The sequence below is a fragment of the Trichomycterus rosablanca genome, chromosome 2 (genome assembly GCF_030014385.1).
Source record: "Trichomycterus rosablanca isolate fTriRos1 chromosome 2, fTriRos1.hap1, whole genome shotgun sequence".
Classification (NCBI taxonomy): domain Eukaryota; kingdom Metazoa; phylum Chordata; class Actinopteri; order Siluriformes; family Trichomycteridae; genus Trichomycterus; species Trichomycterus rosablanca.
The window spans coordinates 34313666-34334452 of record NC_085989.1 but is presented as its reverse complement, the minus strand read 5'-3'; the positions used below and the strand labels follow the sequence as shown (position 1 = coordinate 34334452).

The 20787-nt window shown below is 37.9% G+C and overlaps 3 protein-coding genes across 4 annotated transcripts in view; all 3 read left to right on the top strand.

Moving 5' to 3' along the window:
- The first annotated feature begins 124 nt into the window (after window positions 1-124).
- LOC134301455 (uncharacterized) lies at window positions 125-8348 on the top strand. The gene is made up of 5 exons (XM_062986149.1): window positions 125-362; window positions 438-556; window positions 632-768; window positions 1599-1671; window positions 8238-8348. The coding sequence occupies exons 1-5, from the start codon at window positions 125-127 to the stop codon at window positions 8346-8348; spliced, it is 678 nt and encodes a 225-aa protein (XP_062842219.1).
- azin1b (antizyme inhibitor 1b) lies at window positions 5890-15600 on the top strand. Of its 2 annotated transcripts, none has more exons than XM_063014706.1 (12): window positions 5890-6051; window positions 8238-8381; window positions 8576-8750; window positions 8874-9047; window positions 9863-10035; window positions 10125-10253; window positions 10338-10419; window positions 11421-11495; window positions 11603-11753; window positions 13081-13193; window positions 13276-13493; window positions 14273-15600. In XM_063014706.1, exons 3-12 carry the CDS (start codon window positions 8649-8651, stop codon window positions 14343-14345), a joined length of 1290 nt encoding a protein of 429 aa, XP_062870776.1. In that variant the 5' UTR covers window positions 5890-6051; window positions 8238-8381; window positions 8576-8648; the 3' UTR covers window positions 14346-15600. The 2 variants fall into 2 exon arrangements, with proteins under 2 accessions (XP_062870776.1, XP_062870770.1); XM_063014700.1 differs by having other exon boundaries at window positions 13078-13193.
- Window positions 15601-17570: 1970 nt separating this feature from the next.
- The window catches only part of rrm2b (ribonucleotide reductase M2 b), a 19842-nt gene continuing 16625 nt past the window's right edge, over window positions 17571-20787 (top strand). The window contains exon 1 of the mRNA XM_063014717.1: window positions 17571-17694. The gene's annotated coding sequence lies outside the window, so the exon portion shown is untranslated. The remainder of the gene's footprint in view (window positions 17695-20787) is intronic.

Below are 20787 nucleotides of genomic sequence, written 5' to 3'. Positions count from 1 at the left end.
CATGGTGATTCAGACTAATTGGGGGCAGGTGTTGCAAACTACTGCAGATAACCAGAAGTTTTAAATTGGGGAGTAGGTATAGTAAGTGACAGTAGTTTTTCATGGTTCTCAGTGTGGTTGGAACATGGTGCTGATTAAGTGTGGAATATTTTTATTGTGCCGTGTTGAGTTCTCTGTGGCTCAAATTCAGCCTCTTGATTCAGCCAATGATTATTTTTATGAAGGGGAAGCTTTAGTGCAGTTTGCAAACCCCAGCCAGGAAGATGTGTTTAGGGAACACCAAAAGTTTTCTGTCCTTTGTGGTATGGATGCAATGAAGGTGGTTTTGCCTTCAGGTTTAGACTCTGAAGTTACAGTGGTGGGTAAGAAGCCCATGGTAAGGATTTCTTTTTCTGTTTTTATTGTTCTTATATTCTGCCTAACATCAATATTTTTAGGATCAATGGGAATATTCCCACTCCTTGAGGATTTGGAATTCTGTGGCTATTTGTGGACCAAGGAGCAGCAAGAAAATGTCCTTCACGTTAGTTTCTCTGGCTGCCATGTCACCACTGAAGTGGGTTTTTGTGTGTTTTAATTCCCATGATGTGGAGTTTTGGAATTTCTCTTCCTAATTGGTTACTGAGTGCAGGAGGGCAGGTATACTCTGAAGGTGTTGTATAACAACAATCGGGACCCTGCTGAGGTTGCTACAGTTTCCTGTGACACCAGCTGTGGCCTTGCTGCCTCCCAAAGCCATCGTTTTCGACGCTCTAATCAGCCTTTTAAGTGTTTTAAAGAGCCAAGTGCCTTACCTTCCCAAAGTTGTATGTTGTCTCTAAACTACAAGCAAGGCGGTAAGCAGGTGATTCTTAAACATGTACTGGTATATCTGACTACTAGGAGTAAGCAAATGTTATACAGTTATACAGCCTTTTGTTTAGTCTTGCTTTAAGTACCGCAAAAAATATATAACACTTAACTCTACATAGTTAGCTTCACTTGTTTGTTGATTTCTTTTATTATTGACTCTCAAAAGATTGTCTGGTATGTGGTCCAGATCTGCTGTGGCAAATTTTTGGACCACCCCTTTATTTTTTATCACTGTTCAGGCCAAAAAAGTATAAGTTATGGTTATTTCAAGCTCAGCATAGTGGTGTATGCTAATCTTATGATATAGTTTTCGGAGAACATGGTGCCATTTACCTGCCGTTAAGTATTTTTATTTGCATGTCCAGCTGTACAACTTACCCTAAGTACTCATCTACATTTGTGCCAGTTACATAAAGTGCTTCAAGTGTGCACACTGCACAGTTTTTTGTCCTTTTTTCGTATATTTAGCTGCATTCATCCATCCCTAAATCTCACCCCCCCCCCCCCCCCCCCAAAAAAAAAAAAGCATGAAGACTTTGCTTATGTCATAGTAAATTTGTGTACTAATTGCATCATCTGCCTAAATTTAACTTGTGTAGTCTGTAGTTTAACTTGTGTAGTGTGTTGTCTCAATGTTGAAGACGACTAACAAATATCTCAATGAAGAGGTATTATATCAATATAGAATGACTTATAAATTGGCTACATATTCCCAAGCATGCACTTAATTTTTTCTGTTTTAATAGATTTACTTTGTGCTCAACTGAAGTGTGTCTGCCCTCTGATACTCCATGTCGTGAGACATGCTTTGATAGCAAGGTAAGTTCAATCAATGTCTGGTCAATTTGCATGTACTTCTGTTAATCAATAATGACTGTTAAACAATGTTGTAGTGTTTGTTTTGGAATGTGTATTTGTGTAGAGACTATACCGCAAAATAATACAAATCTGCACTCTTGTTTTTTCTAGTCTTGATGGATGGACAATATGGCTGCTGCTTGAATTTAATAAAAGTTGATGTTAAGCAACCCTTTGTAAGGCTCTTATTTGCTTGTTTACTGATATGGAACAATTTTGAATGGGAATGGGCTTCTTTTTATGGTCACTAATTTTCTTTACTTGGCTTTTAGAAAGTCATAATACTTCATAAACAGTTTCTTGCAAAGCTGTATCAGCATTCTTATACTTTAAGGCTGGTGTACAAGTAGATTAAGTATTTTATCTGTAAAATTTATATGAAAATTAAATTCTCAACATCCCTCAAACGATTAAGAATTGATGAACCTATATAACCTGTAATTACCTGGCCTGTCATGAAGATAACAAGTGTAAAACTTGACAATCCTAATAATCCTGACTTCTATGAAATCCATGTGTGGTGTTTGAGTGGCACATTTCATGGTCCTTAAAATGTTTGTACATGGTGCTTAATGTGTGTCGGTAATGAACTGTTTATAGCACAAAATCAGCTTTGGAGAAAATACATTTTAATGTGGGTGTTATTTTAATTTACAGATTCCAGTCTGATTGAAGCATTTTGAGATTACTAAATGCCATTCTGTCCTTCATATTGACTAAAGATTTTGCCCTCCGGTTCAGCCCTGAGGAGGTAGTCTAGATTTTATCCTATTTTATAGCGTCTATCAAGGGGAGATCCTTTTATAAGCACATTTGGTGTGTACCCAGTCTTTTGGTGGGGGGGGGGAAATAAGTCTGCATACCTTTTGACCAAGGAATAGGGGAGAACTGCAGAGAGTCTACATGAGTTTAATGTTTTGTTTTTAAGTTATTACTGTCAATAGGAGTGAAAGTACACTGCTGTAATGTACCCACTTTACTCTTTGATTTAATGTCGGGTTTAAATATAATTAGAAGTTAACATGTCAAATGTGATCATGTAAAGTTGCTATGTTAACATTAAATGTTATAGGTACTTATTAGGTTGTTTTAAATCTGAATTCCCTCAAAATGTAACATCAGCTGACTCCCAAGGAACGTAAATAAACAAAATCGTTAGTGTTTATACAGCAAATAGAGAAGGAACTGTGAATGCATTAAATAGTACATTTTTGTACTATGAATTTCATTGTTTTTGATGGTACATTTGAGATTAGATGTTAAAGGAATTAATTCTGAATCTAGCATGGTGTAACAGAACCGCTGTATTGTACAAAATGGAGTAAGTGGCTATAATAACCTCTGTTACTTTTAATGGAGTTGCTCACCGATACTAAAAAGAGAAGAAGATTGGCTTCATAAATGACATTTGCAGACCTCACCTGTGTCTGTGTTAGAAACACTGGTTGATGACACAAATGCTTAAGATTTAAAGTTGACTGCATTAACATTGTCTGTGAATTGTCTCTGAGATTTACAGAGATTAGTTATTAAAAGCTAGTTAACTTCACCCTGACCTGACATGACCCTCCTCTCTGCCAGTTAGTACATTCTAATTATTCACTGAAATAGAAGTAAAATGGTTGTTTTTTGACAAGTAATAAAAATGTTAAAAAGCTAGTCACAGTTTAAATTCCACAGTACATTTGCCCTGGCTACACTTTTTCTATATTTTTTTCTCCAGTTTTAAGATAAGATAAGACTTTATTGATCCCCTTAGGGAAATTAACTTATTTTTTTTGAAAAAGTTTTCACCTTTTTGTAATATTAAGTTCCTTTAAAGTATACCAACACAATACAGGGCAACACATTATGAATCTACCACTATAGGTGGCAGCAGATGTGGTTGACATCACTTGACTTTGTTTAAACAAATCTGGCTCTAGTCAACAAATCCATCAGACCATTTTACTTAGGGCTGCATTGAATTCTAGTATTTTTTGGTTGTACTTTTTGTTGATCCTACTTGTATGTAAATAAATGGCAAAAGTATACTTGCTTTTTCATACTTTTTTCTCCAAAGAAGACTGTCAATAATGCAATAATCACAATAAATTAAGTGTAGTAATGAAAATGTTGTCTTGTGGCGTGACATTGCTTCAAACAAAATTAAATGGCAAGGGTACAGTTAATCCGATCCTCATGTGTTTTTAACACTACATAATTTATAAACTATGGAAAAAAACTGAGAATTTTACTTAGAATTCTACCATTTTATATGGTTTGTACCATGTGAGAGTGATAAAAAAGGCTACAAGTAACTAAAACTTGGTGGTGGCCAGTGATAGCTCAGTGGTTAAGGTACCGAACTAGTAAACAGAAGGTTGCCGGTTCAAGCCACAAGTTGCCACTGTTGGGTCCCTGAGCAAGGCCCTTAACCCTCAATTGCTCATTATGTTCCGCTCACTGTGCTTTGGATAAAAGCGTCTGCTAAATGCTGAAGATGTAAAACTGAAAAACAGCTATGAATAATATACATGTACATTTTTGCCATTTAGCAGACGCTTTTATCGAAAGCGACTTACAGTACTGTGACCGAATACTGTCTAAGCAATTAAGGGTGAAGGGCCTTGCTCAAGGGTCCAGCAGTGGCAACCTGGCAGGGGTGGGGCTTGAACCAGCAGTCTTTCAATTACTAGTACAGTACCTTAACCACTAGGCTACAACTATACGCCTAGACAACAACTATACAAAATATCAATTATATTTTGCATAAAGGGACCCTTAAACTTTGCATACACCTGTTCTATATTTAAAATTATTATTACATATTCTTTTAATTTTGGTGTAATGTGATGTCACAGCACAGGACAAATGACTAAAGCTTATGAAATAGTGGAAGAAGAAGATATATCTGGTGAAAATACATCTGGCAGTTAACAATTTACACTTTAAACATGAAAATGAACTGAGTAGTTATGAAAATGAGTAATTTGTTCATTAGTTTCATAAAATCCTCATGGAAATGAGTAGTTTGTGTTCTGTTTCACCTCCATTTGTCAAGGACCCAATTACAATTTCTCACCTCATGAGTTCCTCATTTATAGTTTAAAAAACATTTGGGTTCACTAAGTACTTTACAGTGTCATTTCATAACCTTTTCAGATCTTTGCCCATACTAGATGGGACGGGAACCTGGCAGGGCGCATAAAAAAATCTGGCGTGCCCCTATTAGATAAGACGGGAATCTGGCATGTTGCAACAAAAATGTCCAGAACTTATAATGTCTAGGTCTTCTTCAAAGACTGGATTAAAAATAAAGAACTCCTCCAGGCCACCCAAGAAGGATGGGTTCCTGCAGAGTCTGGTTCCTCTCAAGGTTTCTTCCTGTAATTTTTAAGGGAGTTTTCCCTTGCCACTGTCGCCCTCGGCTTGCTCAGCAGGGGTAAAGTTGATGTGTGACAATGTTCATAGTAAGAAGCATATATAAATGAGTCTGACTTAACTTGACTGATACACATAACCTGTGTATAATCTACCTCACCATTATTTACTCAGTACCATGTACTAACCAACACTTGTCTCTAGTCTCTGTCTTCCTTTATTTATTTATTGTAAGCATTCTCATACTATTGTAATGTTGTCTACCTGCACTGTACTGTACTGTACTGTCTTGCACTTTTTGTTCTATGTTGCACCTTGGACCTGGAGGAACGTTGTTTCGTTTCAATATGTACTTGTATACAGCTGAAATGACAATAAACCTCTCTTGACTCTCTAAATTAAAAACATTCAGAACCTAAATACAAGAAGGTGTGTGATTTTATCCCTCGCTGTTTCTTAACCTTCTTGAGAAGACCGAATCCATTGTGTTGCAGGTTTGTCCTCCTTCGTTCTGTTTTTAGGCGGGAATACATTTGAACGTGTTCCTCTGAAGGGGGCGTGTCTTTCCTAATGACGCAAGTCCGCACAGCAAGATCAAAGTGTGCGGAAGTGCATATTTGGTGTTCTTCTTCAAACATGTAGAACCCATACGATTGGGTGACAAGCCACGTGACCAGCAGTGGCTCCGCCCAGTTGTGTGTCTGTGTTGCGGCAGAACGTTAACGGATTGGCTCGCACTGGGAGTTCCCGCCTACCAAGTCGGCTAACCTTTTGATGTCGTTCCTGAGGCGACCATTTGTAGTGTGTGTGTGTGTGTGTAGACCGAGGAGCCGTCAGTGTTTTGTACCAGCTTCGCTCTCACAGCTATATGGCAACTACGGCCTCTTTTCTTTCTTACTCCCGTGTGCCCACTACTCTTTAAAAATTCCGCCGAAAAAGAGGAGACGATCTTCCAAAACTTTGAAGCCGTTATCTCACGTAAGTATGAGTTTGGATAGTGACGCTTTCATGTAGGTCTGCTCTGACTGTTACAACATGGCGGCTGTGCTTGTATTCGCTTCGCTTCGTCTGTATGGCTCACTTATAACAACTGATGTCGTTTTTAGAAGTCTCCTATTTTGATATACTTGTTCAGCTTTGTACGCGGACATAAACGTGATTGTGGTTTGTTAGAGAAAGCGAACAATAAACGCAAACTCAGCTCAGTATTTAGACATGTAGTGAGTGGATTGAATTGGTTCAATCCGGGTGCTTGTGACATGTGGTCGTTGTGTTCTGCTTTTAGAAGAGCAAACTAACCAAATTTGAATTAGTGACGGTGTTCCTATTAAGACTATATTAGTCTTAAATTTAAACGTCTGCCGTGTTTTGTTTTCGGTACTATATTTGTAATCCCTGGCTATCGGTTTCTTCTAAAGACGCCCAATTCAGTCAGTCTGTCAAAACATGTGACATGTTGGCTGCTGGTACAAAACTCGGAAACTTTAGTTGCGCAATATTTGCACAACAAAGACTTATTGATGAAAGACTGTAAAGGCTATAGCATCTGATGTGGCCCAACAGAAAGGCAGCTGTGACCCATTGCCACTATTAAAATGATATAAAATGTCACAACACACAGCGCATCTGTTTCTATCCTGTGGTTTGCTGCTGATCAGCCTGTCCGTGGTTCTTGGCTTGCCCCTCTTTGTACCACTGTCTGTGGGTACATGCCACAACTGCCTGTCACTTTTTGTTTTGGACATACTTCAACCCAGTCATCTGTCCATAATGATTAGGCTCTTATATACATACACTCACTATATAGCCCCCCCCCCCCCCCCCCCATGGGGATTTTTGCCCATTCTTTAAGAAGAGCATCCGAAAGGTATTTAATTGGTTTAAGGTCAGGGCTCTGCGTGTCAAAAGTTTTTTTTTCACACCAAGGTCACTCAACCATACTTTTTTGGTCCTTGCTTGTGCAGTAAGACACGGTCATACTGGAACAGAAAGGGCATTTTAGCACTTGGCACAACAGTCCAGGGTTCGAATCATCAGCTGTGCTATTGGTCAGTGACTAGATTAGCTGAGATTTGGGGTGGGGTTTGGCCGAGGCCCCATGATGATTTGGCGTCCTGTCCAGGGTGTGTTGCATTAGTTCTGCGAAGACTGGATCCATCATAACCCTCATCAGGATAAAGTGGTGGTAAAACATAATAAAATTAAATACATGTAAACTATTTGTTGAGTTTGGAGGCGATTGCTCATTCTGTAATCTAGGTGTGCATTTTTATATGACGACGGTAACTCTTCTTGAAAAGTTTATGGAAAAGCTGTTGCGTCAACGTCCAGCCAGATCCGCTGACACTGATTCTTTTATTACAGTTTTAATGGCTAGTCTATAACACTGTTTAGAGTAAAATTACATACGTGTATCCAGTATTTGTACAAATTGTTATGTCATGTTCACAATATTTTTTTAATAAAAGGTTTGCATGCTGGAATGGTTCTCATGTTATAGATGTGATGCTTGCAATTGCCAAGTGTCTCATTGCCCTCACAAGCTCAGGATCTGTTAATGAGTATATTGTGTAATGTGACCTTCAATACAATTTGTGTAGAAATGTGGATGTTTTAAAAACACAGTTGGTTTAAAGTTTGACACTTAATAGATTACAGCGGAAATAGGTGTATTATCAAACTGTTAAAGTGGGCAACATTAAGAATTTGATTTGTATTTATTTTTTATTTTTATATTTCTGATTCCTGAGGTTGACCTAGCTAGAAGTGCCCTCTTATGTTTGGTAGCTTTGTAGACACTTGGATATTTATTCGTACATATTTGTAGCCCTATGTGTGTCTATCTGTCCAGTCACCAAAATAAAATAGAGACGCATGCACATAGGTAAGATAAATAATTTTTTAACAAAAGTTTTAAACTTTGTAAAAAGTTATGGTAACTTTCTTGAGGGTCTGTTTAGTTTAAGGCTCATGTCATGTTCTTATCAAAACAAACATAAACGAAATGTTGTCCCGTAATATGTTTGTCTTATTTCTTATGTACATCTTCAGGCCCTTTACTTTGTACCCTATACATTGTCCGTTTACAGAAATCACTTGCTTTTTACAAGGTGAATACTTTTACCTAAATGCTTGTTGTTTTTTTGTCATTTTTTCCTTAACAGGGCTCCCCCTTTTCTGTGCATGCTTATAAGCGCTACCCAGAAGGCATAGGAAAGGCACTCTACCGCGAGCAGTTCGACTTCAACGCCGAGCCACCTTGGGATCCTAGCTGATAGCGGGAGAGCTCCATCTCCCACCTTGTCCATGTAAGTACTAACATTGCTACACCTACAGTCATGTGAAGTGATTCCACACTTCAGCAGCAGAGAAGTCTTTTTTGTAGGGTAGACTTCATTCACTTGCTTTACAAATCCCACAGCAATTTCAACAGCACCAATCACATGATCATTCAAGCATTTTATGTTGATTTTAAGTGATTCATGTTGCTTTCTCTTTGCAGTTTGTTGCATATTACAGGACCCAAAGGCTCAGTAAACTCTCTATGATTGTCGGATCTGCGGACTACGGTTGAGATGAAAGGATTAACTGATGAACTGAACTGCGTTGTTGAACTGCTCGAGGGAGGAGCAACGCTCGAAGATGTCATTGACAACCACATTTATGAACAAGCTCTTGTGAGTGAAGGCTTTACTTTTAATACAAATGTGTGTTTAAAAAAAAAACTGGGGGGCAACTGGGGTTGCAGTTATTTAATATTGGAAATGTATCACTCATCTCTTGCTGGGTTTTGTCTGCAGGCTGAAAAGAGTGCATTTGTAGTGGCGGACCTGGGTGCCCTAATGCAACAGCATGTTCTGTGGCAGAGCACCCTGCCCATGGTTCGACCCTTCTACCCAGTTAAATGTAACAGCAGCCCTGCAGTCATTGAAATCTTGGCTGCACTTGGAGTCGGATTTGTCTGTGCAAATAAGGTAACGTTCAGTTGCATTGCTAATTTTCTGTAGTTTTTTTTTTTGCATGCTCTAAGTGGGTCCTGTTTAAAACACGTTGAGTGCATTTAAAAAGTTGATGTGGTTTGGCAGGTTTTTGCCTCAAGGCTATGATGCTGGAGCTGTATGGGTAGTATTGTGTGCATTTTAGCCAAACACCACTGTAGTTAGTGTATTTTGCAAAAAGCAACACCTCCTCAAAGGTCAGTACAGGAAAGCTGTTCAGCTATTGGTTGACACCAAATAAAAAAAAAATAAAAAAACGAAGCAAACAAACCCAGGACCCTTGCTGATGTCATTTTTTATTTGATATTATGCTAAATAGCCAGTTACTTAAATTAAATCAAAGTGTGAAATCTACATTACTAGTAATTAGTATTTAAATGTGCTAATATTTAATTAAATTAGGTAGTCGTGTCTCATTGGTTAGAGCTCTGCGCTCTTAATCAGAAAGTTAGAAGTTCAAATCCTGATTTAGCCACACTGCTACTGTTGGGCCTAGAGCCATGCCCTTAATGCTCTCTGCTCTTGGGTTGCTGTGTCATGGCTGACCCTGCAATTTGTCTTCCAGCCTTCTAACATATCCTTTTTCAGTCATGGCACCCTTTAAAAGTGTGCAAACTCTCGAGTTACCCCAATCTAAAATGTATTAAATGTACACTGTGCGTCACTCTGATAACCAACACACACACACACACACACTTGGACAATAAAGTATTTGTGTAAACACAATTTAAACAAAGTGCTGTAAAATGTAGAGTTGACAGGTGACATTTGCCATTTTCTTATACTTTCAGGCTGAAGTTTCAGTGGTACTCAACCATGATGTCTCTCCTAAGAATATCATCATGTCTGGTGTTTGCAAGCAACAGTCCCACATTAAATACGCTGCCAAGAACGGTGTTAACTACCTGATGTGCGACAACGAGGCAGAGCTTTGCAAGATTGCCCGCTCTCACCCAAATGCCAAGTCAGTTTTCACTTCAGATAAAACATTCTGAATGCCTTCTTTTCTAATTATTGTTTCTTTGTGTTTAACCTTTTTTTCCTTCTTCACAGGCTACTCCTGCAGCTGTGCACGGAAGCTCAGACAGAGGAAGCGAGCATGGTATTTGGCTGCTCTCTGAAGAGCTGCAGGCATCTTTTAGAAGCAGCCAAAGAGCTGGGTGTGGATGTAGTTGGGGTAGTGTAAGTCATCTTGTATCAGGTTTGACATTTTTAATAGGTCTTTTTTTTCCCCTCAGTTTTAATCAAATTATCTTCATTTTACAGGTTCCAGGTGCCAGCAACATGCAAAGACTCCCAGGTTTATGCTCATGCTCTGTCTGACGCCCGCTGTGTGTTTGATATGGGGGTAAGTGTGTAATGAATGTTAATTGCTGTGCCAGTTTTGCTCTCTGAGAATTTTAGTCAAATACCATTCTTGGAACCCAGAGCGAGTTTACTATTAAACACATTTCCACTGCACCTCTGTGTGTGTGTGTATTCGCATGTGCGTGTTTACATGCAAATTTTCAATGCAATTTAATTCATATCGATCATAGATTAAGTCTGGGGTGTTTATGTTCTGTCTACTCAAGTCATGAAAATCTCCATTTACATGCACACTGCAGGTAATCTGATCCAAAATGACATGTGTTGAGTACCACCTAGTGTACACGTTACCATGACCGAGAGTATCATGTGATTCTAGTCAGAGTTAAAGGAGCAGCAGAATGTTACCTAGTTTTTAGCTGGTGTTTTTTTCTTTTTCTTTTAAAACTGCTTTAAATTTGTGGAAAACTCTGGAAGAAGGTTTGCAGTAAATACTAGTGGGTGAGATTTGTACTGAAGGAATTTACAGATTTTGAGTGGAAGCAAAATTTCCATATGACACAGCAGTCATTCACAATTTTATATGTGTTAATGAAAGATTCTCGTCCCTGCAGAACATACCGTGAGAGTGTGATGCAAAAGCACATGTGAACTTAAACGTTCCAATTGGGAATGTAATTAGATACAGGTGTTTATATGGCTATAATTTAACTTTATGAAATATTTAAAGGGGTACCCACCTTGTTCAGTTGGGTAAAACTGTATTTGCAATGGTCTTAAACAGACTAGTCTATTTTCGGTTTAGGTGTATACATGGACGTATTCAATCCAATTGAGCTATTAGGTATCAACAGATTATTAGGCTGCATGTAAACGTAGCTAGTGTTAGTTCATGTAAGGTGGTGCATGGGATAGTACATGCGATGCAAGCAGTGAACAATTTTGAATACAGAGCTAGAATTCTGATAAGTCAGTCCTACTAGCTGATTACTTTATATATTTAAAAATCATAAAAAAATATTTAATATGTTTTCCCCATAGGAGGAGTTTGGGTTTAATATGGAGATTTTGGATATTGGGAGTGGATTCAGTGGCTCAGAGTTTCAGTTGAAACATGTAACTTATTTAATTTTTCTTATTTCACTTTTATCTAAGGTTATTTTAATTTTAAAATTTATGATGATCTGCTTTTATCTTATTTTTGTTTCAATTTTTTTTAACAGACCCTTGCTGCTATTAGACCGTTGTTGGAGGACTATTTTCCTGTTGGGTCTGGGGTGCGTGTTATTGCTGAACCAGGAACTTTTTATGTGTCTTCCTCTTTTACCCTGGCTGTAAATGTCATTGGCAAGATCGCAGCCAAGGATCTCCATGGTGAGTCTCTACAGAATGCCACTTAGTCTTAGTAAATCCAGTCATTTTGTCAATTGTGGTTAACAAGTCATGGAAACTGTATACAGTCTAATTCTTAAATTAATGTTTTGCCCTTTTTTCTGTGTGGTCATTTTCAAAAGCCCATTGTCCTTGTGACTGCTACGTGTACAACTCTTATACTGGCTGTGAAATGCTGCAAGCTAGCACATGTCATGCGTAAAGCTGCTGACCACTTCCTTTTTAAGGGCCAGTGGTGGATTTCTACAGAGAGCTTTGACATGTACAGAGGAGCGCTATGCTCTCTGCATTTCTCAGCAGCTCATGCTGGTGCCTCAATCAGACAATATGTGTGACTGTGAGAGCACCAAAGAGGTGACTCACAAATATATACAGGTCTGTATAGCCAGACCTGGCCAGTGAGAGCACTTTATTACGAGAGCGCCAGCCATGTTCATGTTAAATAAATTGCTTAATAAACTGCAGAGAAGTTGTGTCTTCGTTAGACTGCTCTTCTATGGATTTCGTGCCTTGCTTTTTTTAAGAATCTGCAATTAAATGCAAGTGCTACTAAACACCCCCGTACATAGTGCAAAGCCTGCCATATGTTAGCAGTTTTTACCCAAATTAATGTTGTTGACCTAAGTTCTTTAAAATTAAGCTGCACTTTTGAGATGCCAGTTAGAAGGGGGCATTTTGAATTGTTGTACAGGGCTTACATGACTCCTGTAGAATTTTTATACTGCTTCCGATCATTAGAAATATATATTCTTTTGCATTTACTGCACTTTGCTTTTATGTGCTTTTTATGATGCTTTTATCCTAAGCGGCAATTGTGACTGTATACAATGCAAACAAAACAGTGGCAACTTGGTGGTAGGGCTGGAACCAGGGATCTTTTGATCATCAGTCCATTACCAATATACAGCCAATGTAGCTTGACTGTTGTTGTATTCATACTTGCCCAATAAATTGTATCTAAAATATGCAGGGGTGGGAAACAAACGCTCACTTTTAATCTTAAATTCAGCATGACATTGTGATCAAAATTTGGCATGGCGACTAGTGAGCTGTGAAATATAAAGACCAGGTTTGCATTTTAGATAGCAAGTTTACTAATTTTTTTATGTAACTTTGTAGCTCTTCAATAGGATTAAGTTCATCCTTAGATTAAAAAGCAATTATTCACTTTTTTTTAAACCAGACAATAATAAAACGTTAATCCTTATGATATTTTAAATGCATTCTGTATGCAATCTTTACTCAATTACATGAACCTAAACACATTATTTTTATTGATTTTATAGGCTATTTTGTTTTCTTTCAGCAGAGCTTACACCCAGTGACCACCCAGAGTTTTTGTACTACTTGAGTGATGGTGTTTTTGGATCTTTCGTTGGCAAGCTGATGGGAAGCACCATTCCATTCCCCGCAGTACACAAGGTATTTACATCATCCAATGAACAAATCTGATGATCGAGTCTGGTGAGTCGAGTCCTTGATTTTGCTTCTTATTTGTTTGCAGATGTCCTTCACAGCAGATGAACCAGTGTTTTCCAGTAGCCTGTGGGGACCATCTTGTGATGCTTTGGACCAGCTGGTAGAGCATTGCCTCCTCCCTGAGCTATCTGTGGGAGACTGGCTCATCTTTAAAAACATGGGAGCCAGTGGCCATGAGGAAGCTGCAGTAATCAGTGACTCAGAAAAGCCACCAGTATATTACACTATTTCAACAAGTGACTGGTAATTTCAAATATTGTTTTGTTTTTTAAGCCAAGTCATTAAAGTACCTCTAAAGAATTTTTTTTATGACCTAAAAGTCTTTACCAGAATGTGTTTAAATAGTCTATATACAATTTGGAGATGCCCTCAAACAAGTCCTTCATGTGCTAAATGGGTTGTTTTAACAACTTTGTCCTTCAGATATTTCCATTTTTTCCCCTTAATCTTACAATCTAATAATTTTCAATTCCCAATTGTGATCTGATCAAGGAGAGCCGGATCTCTACACACCTCATTGTGTCCAATCGGCAGTCACTTATTATCACCTGCCATTGTTGGGTTCCCGCACAAAGCTAAATTGCATATGGAGAGCCACGCAAGGTTCCATGCAACTCCCATCCGGATGCAAGAGGTTTAGGAGACGTTTACAGAAACTAGGCTGACAGCTAGTGGGCTAACAAACTGTTAACAAACATGCTTGATAGTGACATTTAATTCTATAAACTACTAACAGTTCTACTTCCAAATAAATAAATTTTTTAGAGCATCTTGTCCTGTTTTAAAAGGAATGTGATGACCACTGCCGTTATTTTTATACTTTTTCATATAAAATCAGATTTGGTGATCATTTAATCAGTTTCCTTATCATATATTTTTAAAGTTTGCATGCTCAGTGCATGAACTATGCATTAGGAGTTAACTTTTTATAATATAGTGTGTTTTAATTTTGTGACTAAATAGTAAATACTGTCGTGTTGAGAGTTTATAAATGACCTTCTCACTTACATTTCTGTCCACAGGTTTTTGATGCAGGAGGCTGGACTCTGTCTTGATACCATGAAGAACTTTTTGTTACTCCAGGATGGCTTGTAGTTATAAACTCCAACCCATCCAACATCCATGGATGGAACAGTAATGCACAGGCTTTAGGACAAGAGGATAACTTGTCTTTGGGAACAATAAATTAGATTTGATTTTTAATTTCCTACACTGATTTGATTAAACTGCTTATTTTCTTTGTTAGCCAATGAATGGATGAGTCAATGAGCCTCATGTTTGGTAATATGCAACAAAATGGATGACTGTGGAGATGGAATCCCTGCAGTGGGTTTTGAATTTTAAAATGGTTTACATGTGTATTCAATAATTTAATTATATATACTGATTACCTGCTGACAAGCTTGTAAATGAGTTGTCTCTTGCTCCATCATGCACTTGTCTATTAAAATCCAATGTCATTTTAATGAGTTATAGTAGAGTAGAATCAAACTTGTTACAGTCCTGTGTGGAGATTAACACAGTTAAAATTTGAATATTAATTTGATTAGTGACTACCCATTGCTTTTGGCCATGGGTTTGTAGACCTGTGGAGTAAATTTGAGCTCATGTGTTGTATCTAAATTACAGTACATATATTGTGGCAGTATTTTCCAGTATTGCTGTGTATTTCATGCTGTTCATGGTTATATTGTACTGTGATTGACTGTGTGACCCCCCAAAGGCGTTATTTAAGAATGATATAAGAGTAGACACATGCTCCTTTTTCTTGTACAAAGAAACCAAGAATATATGTCTGGCATTTAAGGAACTTAATACTGGAAAAGATGACCAAGCAGGATTATTCAAAATATCAGTGACGGTACTGTAAATACTGCAAGTCTCAAATGCTTTTTACCACAGAGAAAGCAAATGTTAGACTTCTTACTGTAAATAGCTATTTAAGATTTGATCATATTATTCACTGACATTTGGTTTCATGATGGGCACATACATATATTTATGTATTTATTAAGTAGTCTCTGTAAAGAAGAAAATGATCTGAAAAGCAGTCTAGACTTTTTAAAATGGTGTAACATTTCAATCACTGGTTTAGATTCAGTATAAAAGTTCAGGTTTATTTTAAAATGTTGGTCATTATAAGGGTTGATCTTATCTTGAAGAGCTTTTTACTTTCTCAGAAGCCTTGTCAAATTCTTGATGTTTTTCTCCCAGGTAATAAAATCTGCCCTATATCAATTAGATCTTTTGTCTAAGGCAGTAATCATGGACCATTGCCTGTTTTTAACTGTGAATTGTGTTAAAGTGATTAAACTGCTAACATTAAAATAACACATTTTCCTCTATAAAATGCTGTTTTTGTTGTATTTTTTTGAAGATTAATTTTTTTAGATTAATTTGAAGTTATCTGTTATGCTTAGACCTCTGAGTGAACAGATATATCAAAGTATGACAAAGTACAGTATATTACATATAAGTAAATAATTTACCAATCATTTTCATCTTGGTGGTTAAAAGTTAATGAAACATCTATTTTCAGTTATCTAATCTCGGTGGAGGGGCGGCACAGTGCGGAGTGGGTAGCACTGTCGCCTCACAGCAAGAAGGTGCTGGGTTTGATCCCCAGCGGTCTGGGTCCTTTCTGTGTGGAGTTTGCATGTTCTCCCCGTGTCTGCGTGGGTTTCCTTCGGGAGCTCCGGTTTCCTCCCACAGTCCAAAAACATGCAGTCAGGTTAATTGGAGACACTGAATTGCCCTATAGGTAAATGGGTGTGTGTGTATGTGTGTCTGCCCTGCGATGGACTGGCGCCCCGTCCAGTGTGTTACTGTGTGCCTTGTGCCCATTGAAAAGCTGGGATAGGCTCCAGCACCCATCAAGTGACCCTAATTGGATAAGCGGTTAAGAATGTGACTGGGTAATCTTGATGGTTGGCTTTTGTAAACAGATGCAAAGTAAATGTATAAACCAAAAGTAGTTTTTAAGTAATTAAGTAGTTCCTTTAAATAGGAAATGTAACTGAAAGCATCCTAGAGTTTATAAAATTGTGTTTTATTTCATTGTGTTACTTCAATCATCTAATATGTGGTGGGATTTTTTGAACAATAGACACAAAGTAAATAAAACCAAAATTCACTTAGCAGGCTTTATAAATAAAAATGAAAGTTGTCCACCCATCCAGACCTCCCTTGCCCAATACCTCTTATAAACACACCTGCCTCCAAAAAAAATCATCACCTAGATATAAAACACATCTACAGTCGAGATGACATTATTTACATTATTTTTGCTTATTGGTGCGGCATGGTGGCTCAGTGGGTTGCACTCACAGCAAGAAGGTCCTGGGTTCGATATACTGTACATTGATCAGCCATAACATTAAAACCACCTTCTTGTTTCTACACTCACTGTCCATTTTATCAGCTTCACTTACCATATAGAAGCACTTTGTAGTGTCAATGCAGTGCTGAGAATCATCCACCACCTAAATAATATCTACTCTGTAGTGGTCCTGGAAGAGTCCTGACCATTGATGAACCATGAAAACAGGCTAACAAAGGATGCAGAGAAACAGATGGACTACAGTCAGTAATTGTATGTAGAACTACAAAGTGCTTCTAGATGGTTAGTGGAGCTGATAAAATGAACAGTGAGTGTAGAAACAAGGAGGTGGTTTTAATGTTATAGTTGATCAGTGTACAAGTGAAAGACTAGTGTCTGCAATGAAACGGATGTTGGGCCAGTGTTGACAGGGTTGTGATGAAATGTGTTCTTTTAACAATACGGTGCCACTCATGCTCTAGCACCATCTAAGTTACGGACAAAGTTGACCAGACTGAGAAAAGGAAGTAACAATGTTCCATACAGTTGGCCTTTATCATCAAGTTTGGGTTAATTATATTTCAGTCTACGTATAACATAAAAAACTGCCAATTGTTTTCTCATCTTTGTTTCTCCAAAAAAGAAGAAGATACGGTTTTACTCAAAATGAATATAAAAACAGTTTTACTGTTTGGAATTTTGTGATCATACTGTACATTGTTTCTACTCTACTGCAGTGAAAGATGGGATACTGAAGTGTTGTTAATATTAAAATATATTAATCTTGATTATGCAGGCATGGTATGAAATTGTATGAATATGACTAATAAAGGACAAAAATGCCAGGTAGTTCATTATGTAGTAAACAGGAAGTGGTTTTTATACCAGACCTACTTTCTGTGGTGGCTGGCATGCGTAGGTAGCTGCAGTTTGGCTCCGTGACATCAGTGGCGCTGTGCGGTGAGCTCACTCACTCTTTACTGGTCGGGGTGATTTGTGCAGTACAGTGTTAATGACGGAGCTAAGAGTGTCGTGTGTGTGCGTGTGTGAGGCTTCTGAGATAAAAATGTTTCAGTAATGGATACACATTTTATAACCATGCGCCAGGATACAGAAGTTTATCAGGTAATAAAACCATCATATTGCTGTTCATTCTGATTACAGGAAATTAAACAACCACTGGTTTGTTGATGTTGTGTAATCTTGCATAACAAAGATTGTCAGTACGCAGTACTGTTCTCTTTCTCTCTCTCTCTCTCTCTCTCTCTCTCAATTCAATTCAATTCAATTCAATTCAATTCAATTCAATTCAATTCAAAAAGTGCTTTATTAGCATGACAAATATTCACATTTGTATTGCCAAAGCGCATTTACAAACTAGATAATAAATGAAAAAAAATAATAATAATAATAATAATAATTGCATACGTAAACATTCATATTAATTTAAAGGATGTTCAATAACCTTAGTAATTAGCCTTAAAAAATTAACATAAACAAATTAGAACAAGTATATAAAGTGTGTATATGTATGTGTGGAAAAAGTATTTGTAAGTGTGTGTGTGTGTGTGCGCGTGTGCGTGCGCGTGTGCGTGCATTTGATGGTGTGTGTGTATGGTGTGTGTATGATGGTGTGTGTGTGCGAGTATGTGTGAGTGTGTATGGGATACAGTATAAGGTCACTCACTGTCCCTCACCTGGTGGCAGGTGTGTAGGTAGAGAGCTGCGAGTGTGCAGCTCGCTCTGTGCTCCCCCAGTAGGTAGGGCAGCTTGTCAGGGTTTGAGAGAGAATTAAAATTGGGGATAATTTTGTTGATTTTGGTAAAAAATTGTTTTCGAATTTGTGTGTATTTTGTACATTCAGTGAGGAAGTGCAGCTCTGTCTCTATTTGGTTTGAAGAGCAGTGTTGACACACTCTCTCCTCTCTGGGCATCCAGGACTGTCTGTGTCGTCCCGTCTCGATGGCCAGGCTGTGTTCGCTGAGTCTGTACCTTGTCAAGCTGTTTCTGAGTTTTGGATCAGTTATAGTGCTGAGATAATCTGCCACACTATACTGTCTATTTAGAGCCAAATAACATTGTAGTTTACTTTGGAGTTTAGTTTGTGTTTCCCAATAGGCCAAATAGTTTATCTTTAATTCATGTGTAATTTGATCAGTTCTGATTAGGTTCTGGTCTTGAGTCTTAATAGTGTTAGTCTGTGTTAGTGGTGTGTTAGTATGTGTTAGTATGTGTTAATGGTGTGTTGGTGCAGTGACTCAGGACCAGTTGGATGAGGGGACTGGTATCTTTGCTCAGCTCTTGGTATTGCAGAGCTTTGTAATGATACGAGTGTGGGTCGCTCTCTTTGAGATGATTCCAGAATTTTATTGCCCTTTTTTGTATATTAATAATAAGTGGGTATCGGCCTAATTCTGCCCTGCACACATTGTTGGTGGTGTGTCTGTGCACCTTTAATATTGTTTTACAAAATTCTGTGTGCAGGGTCTCGATTGGATGTTGTTCCCATTTGTTAAATTGTTGGTGTGTAAGCGGGCCCCACACTTCACTGCCATACAGGGCAATTGGTTCAATTATTGCGCCAAATATTTTGAGCCAAATTTTGATTGGGATTTCTACAGAAGTTTGTTTTTTTATGGCATAGAAGGCTCTGCGTGCTTTTTCTCTCAGTTCATTCACTGCCAGGTTGTAGTTTCCTGATGAACTAATGTTTAGTCCAAGGTAGGTATAGTTTTTAGAGTGTTCAATTTCATGATGTCCTAATTTAAATGTGTGTTTGGTTCCCTGAGATCTGGATCTTTTCTGGAAGGTCATAATTTTGGTCTTTTTGAGGTTGACTGTCAGGGCCCAGGTCTGACAGTACTGCTGCAGCAGGTCCAGTTTGTGCTGGAGACCCTGAGCGCTGGGGGACAGCAGGACCAGATCATCTGCATACAGCAGGAGTTTAATCTCTGAGTCGTGTAGAGTGAGACCGGGCGTGGCTGAGTGCTCTAACATGGAGGCCAATTCATTAATATAGATGTTAAATAGAGTTGGGCTCAGACAGCAGCCCTGTCTCACTCCACGCTCCTGAGAGATAAAATTTGTTTGTTTATTGCCAATTCTTATTCCGCACTGGTTTTCTGTGTACATAGATTTGATAAGATCATATGTTTTACCCCCTACACCACTTTCTAATAGTTTGTAAAACAATCCTTGATGCCAAATTGAGTCAAAAGCCTTTTTAAAGTCAATAAAACATGCAAATATTTTTACATGGTTTTGTACTACATATTTTTCAATGAGGGTGTGTAGGGTGTAAATATGATCGGTTGTGCGGTAATTTGGTAAAAATCCAATCTGACTTTTACTCAGGACATTGTGCTCAATAAGGAAGCTTGAAAACCTTGAGTTAATAATACTACAGAATAACTTCCCCAGATTACTGTTCACACAGATGCCCCGGTAATTATTAGGGTTGAATTTATCTCCACTTTTGTAAATTGGTGTTATGAGACCTTGATTCCAGATTTCAGGGAAGGAACCGACACTCAGAACCAGGTTAAAGACTTTTAAAATGGCTAATCGAAATTTGGAACAGCTGTGTTTAATCATTTCATTCAGGATTCCATCAGGTCCTGATGATTTCTTTGGTTTTAATTTATTTATTTTATTAAGGAGTTCCTGCTCAGTAATGGAGGAGTCTAAAGGGTTATCTTTAATAGCCAATTCAAGTTCTATAAGTCTTCTATTGATGTCATTTTGTTCTGAATTTGTGTTGAATGTTATGTTTTTAAATAGTGATTGGAAATGGGTTGTCCATATATCCCCATCCTGAATAGCTAATTCTTCGTGTTCTTTTTTATTTAGTTTGTTCCAATTGTCCCAAAATTGATGTGTGTTGATTGACTCCTCAATTAGTGTCAGTTGTTTGTTTGTGTGTTGTGCTTTTTTGGTTCTGAGCGTACGTTTATATTGTCGAAGCTTTTCACAGTAAAGAAGTCGTATGTTAGTGTTGTTTGGGTCTCTGTGTTTTTGATTTGATAATGTTCTGAGTTCTGTTCGTAAATGTTGACAGTCTTTATCAAACCAGCTGTCATCTTTTGTAAATTTGGGTTTTAGTGTAGATCTAAGTTTTAGTCTTGCCTTCTCTGCTGTTCTTCTAAAGATTAGGTTAATATTTTGGACTGCCTGATTTACTCCTTCTTTACTGTGAATGTACGCAGTGTCCAGAAAGTT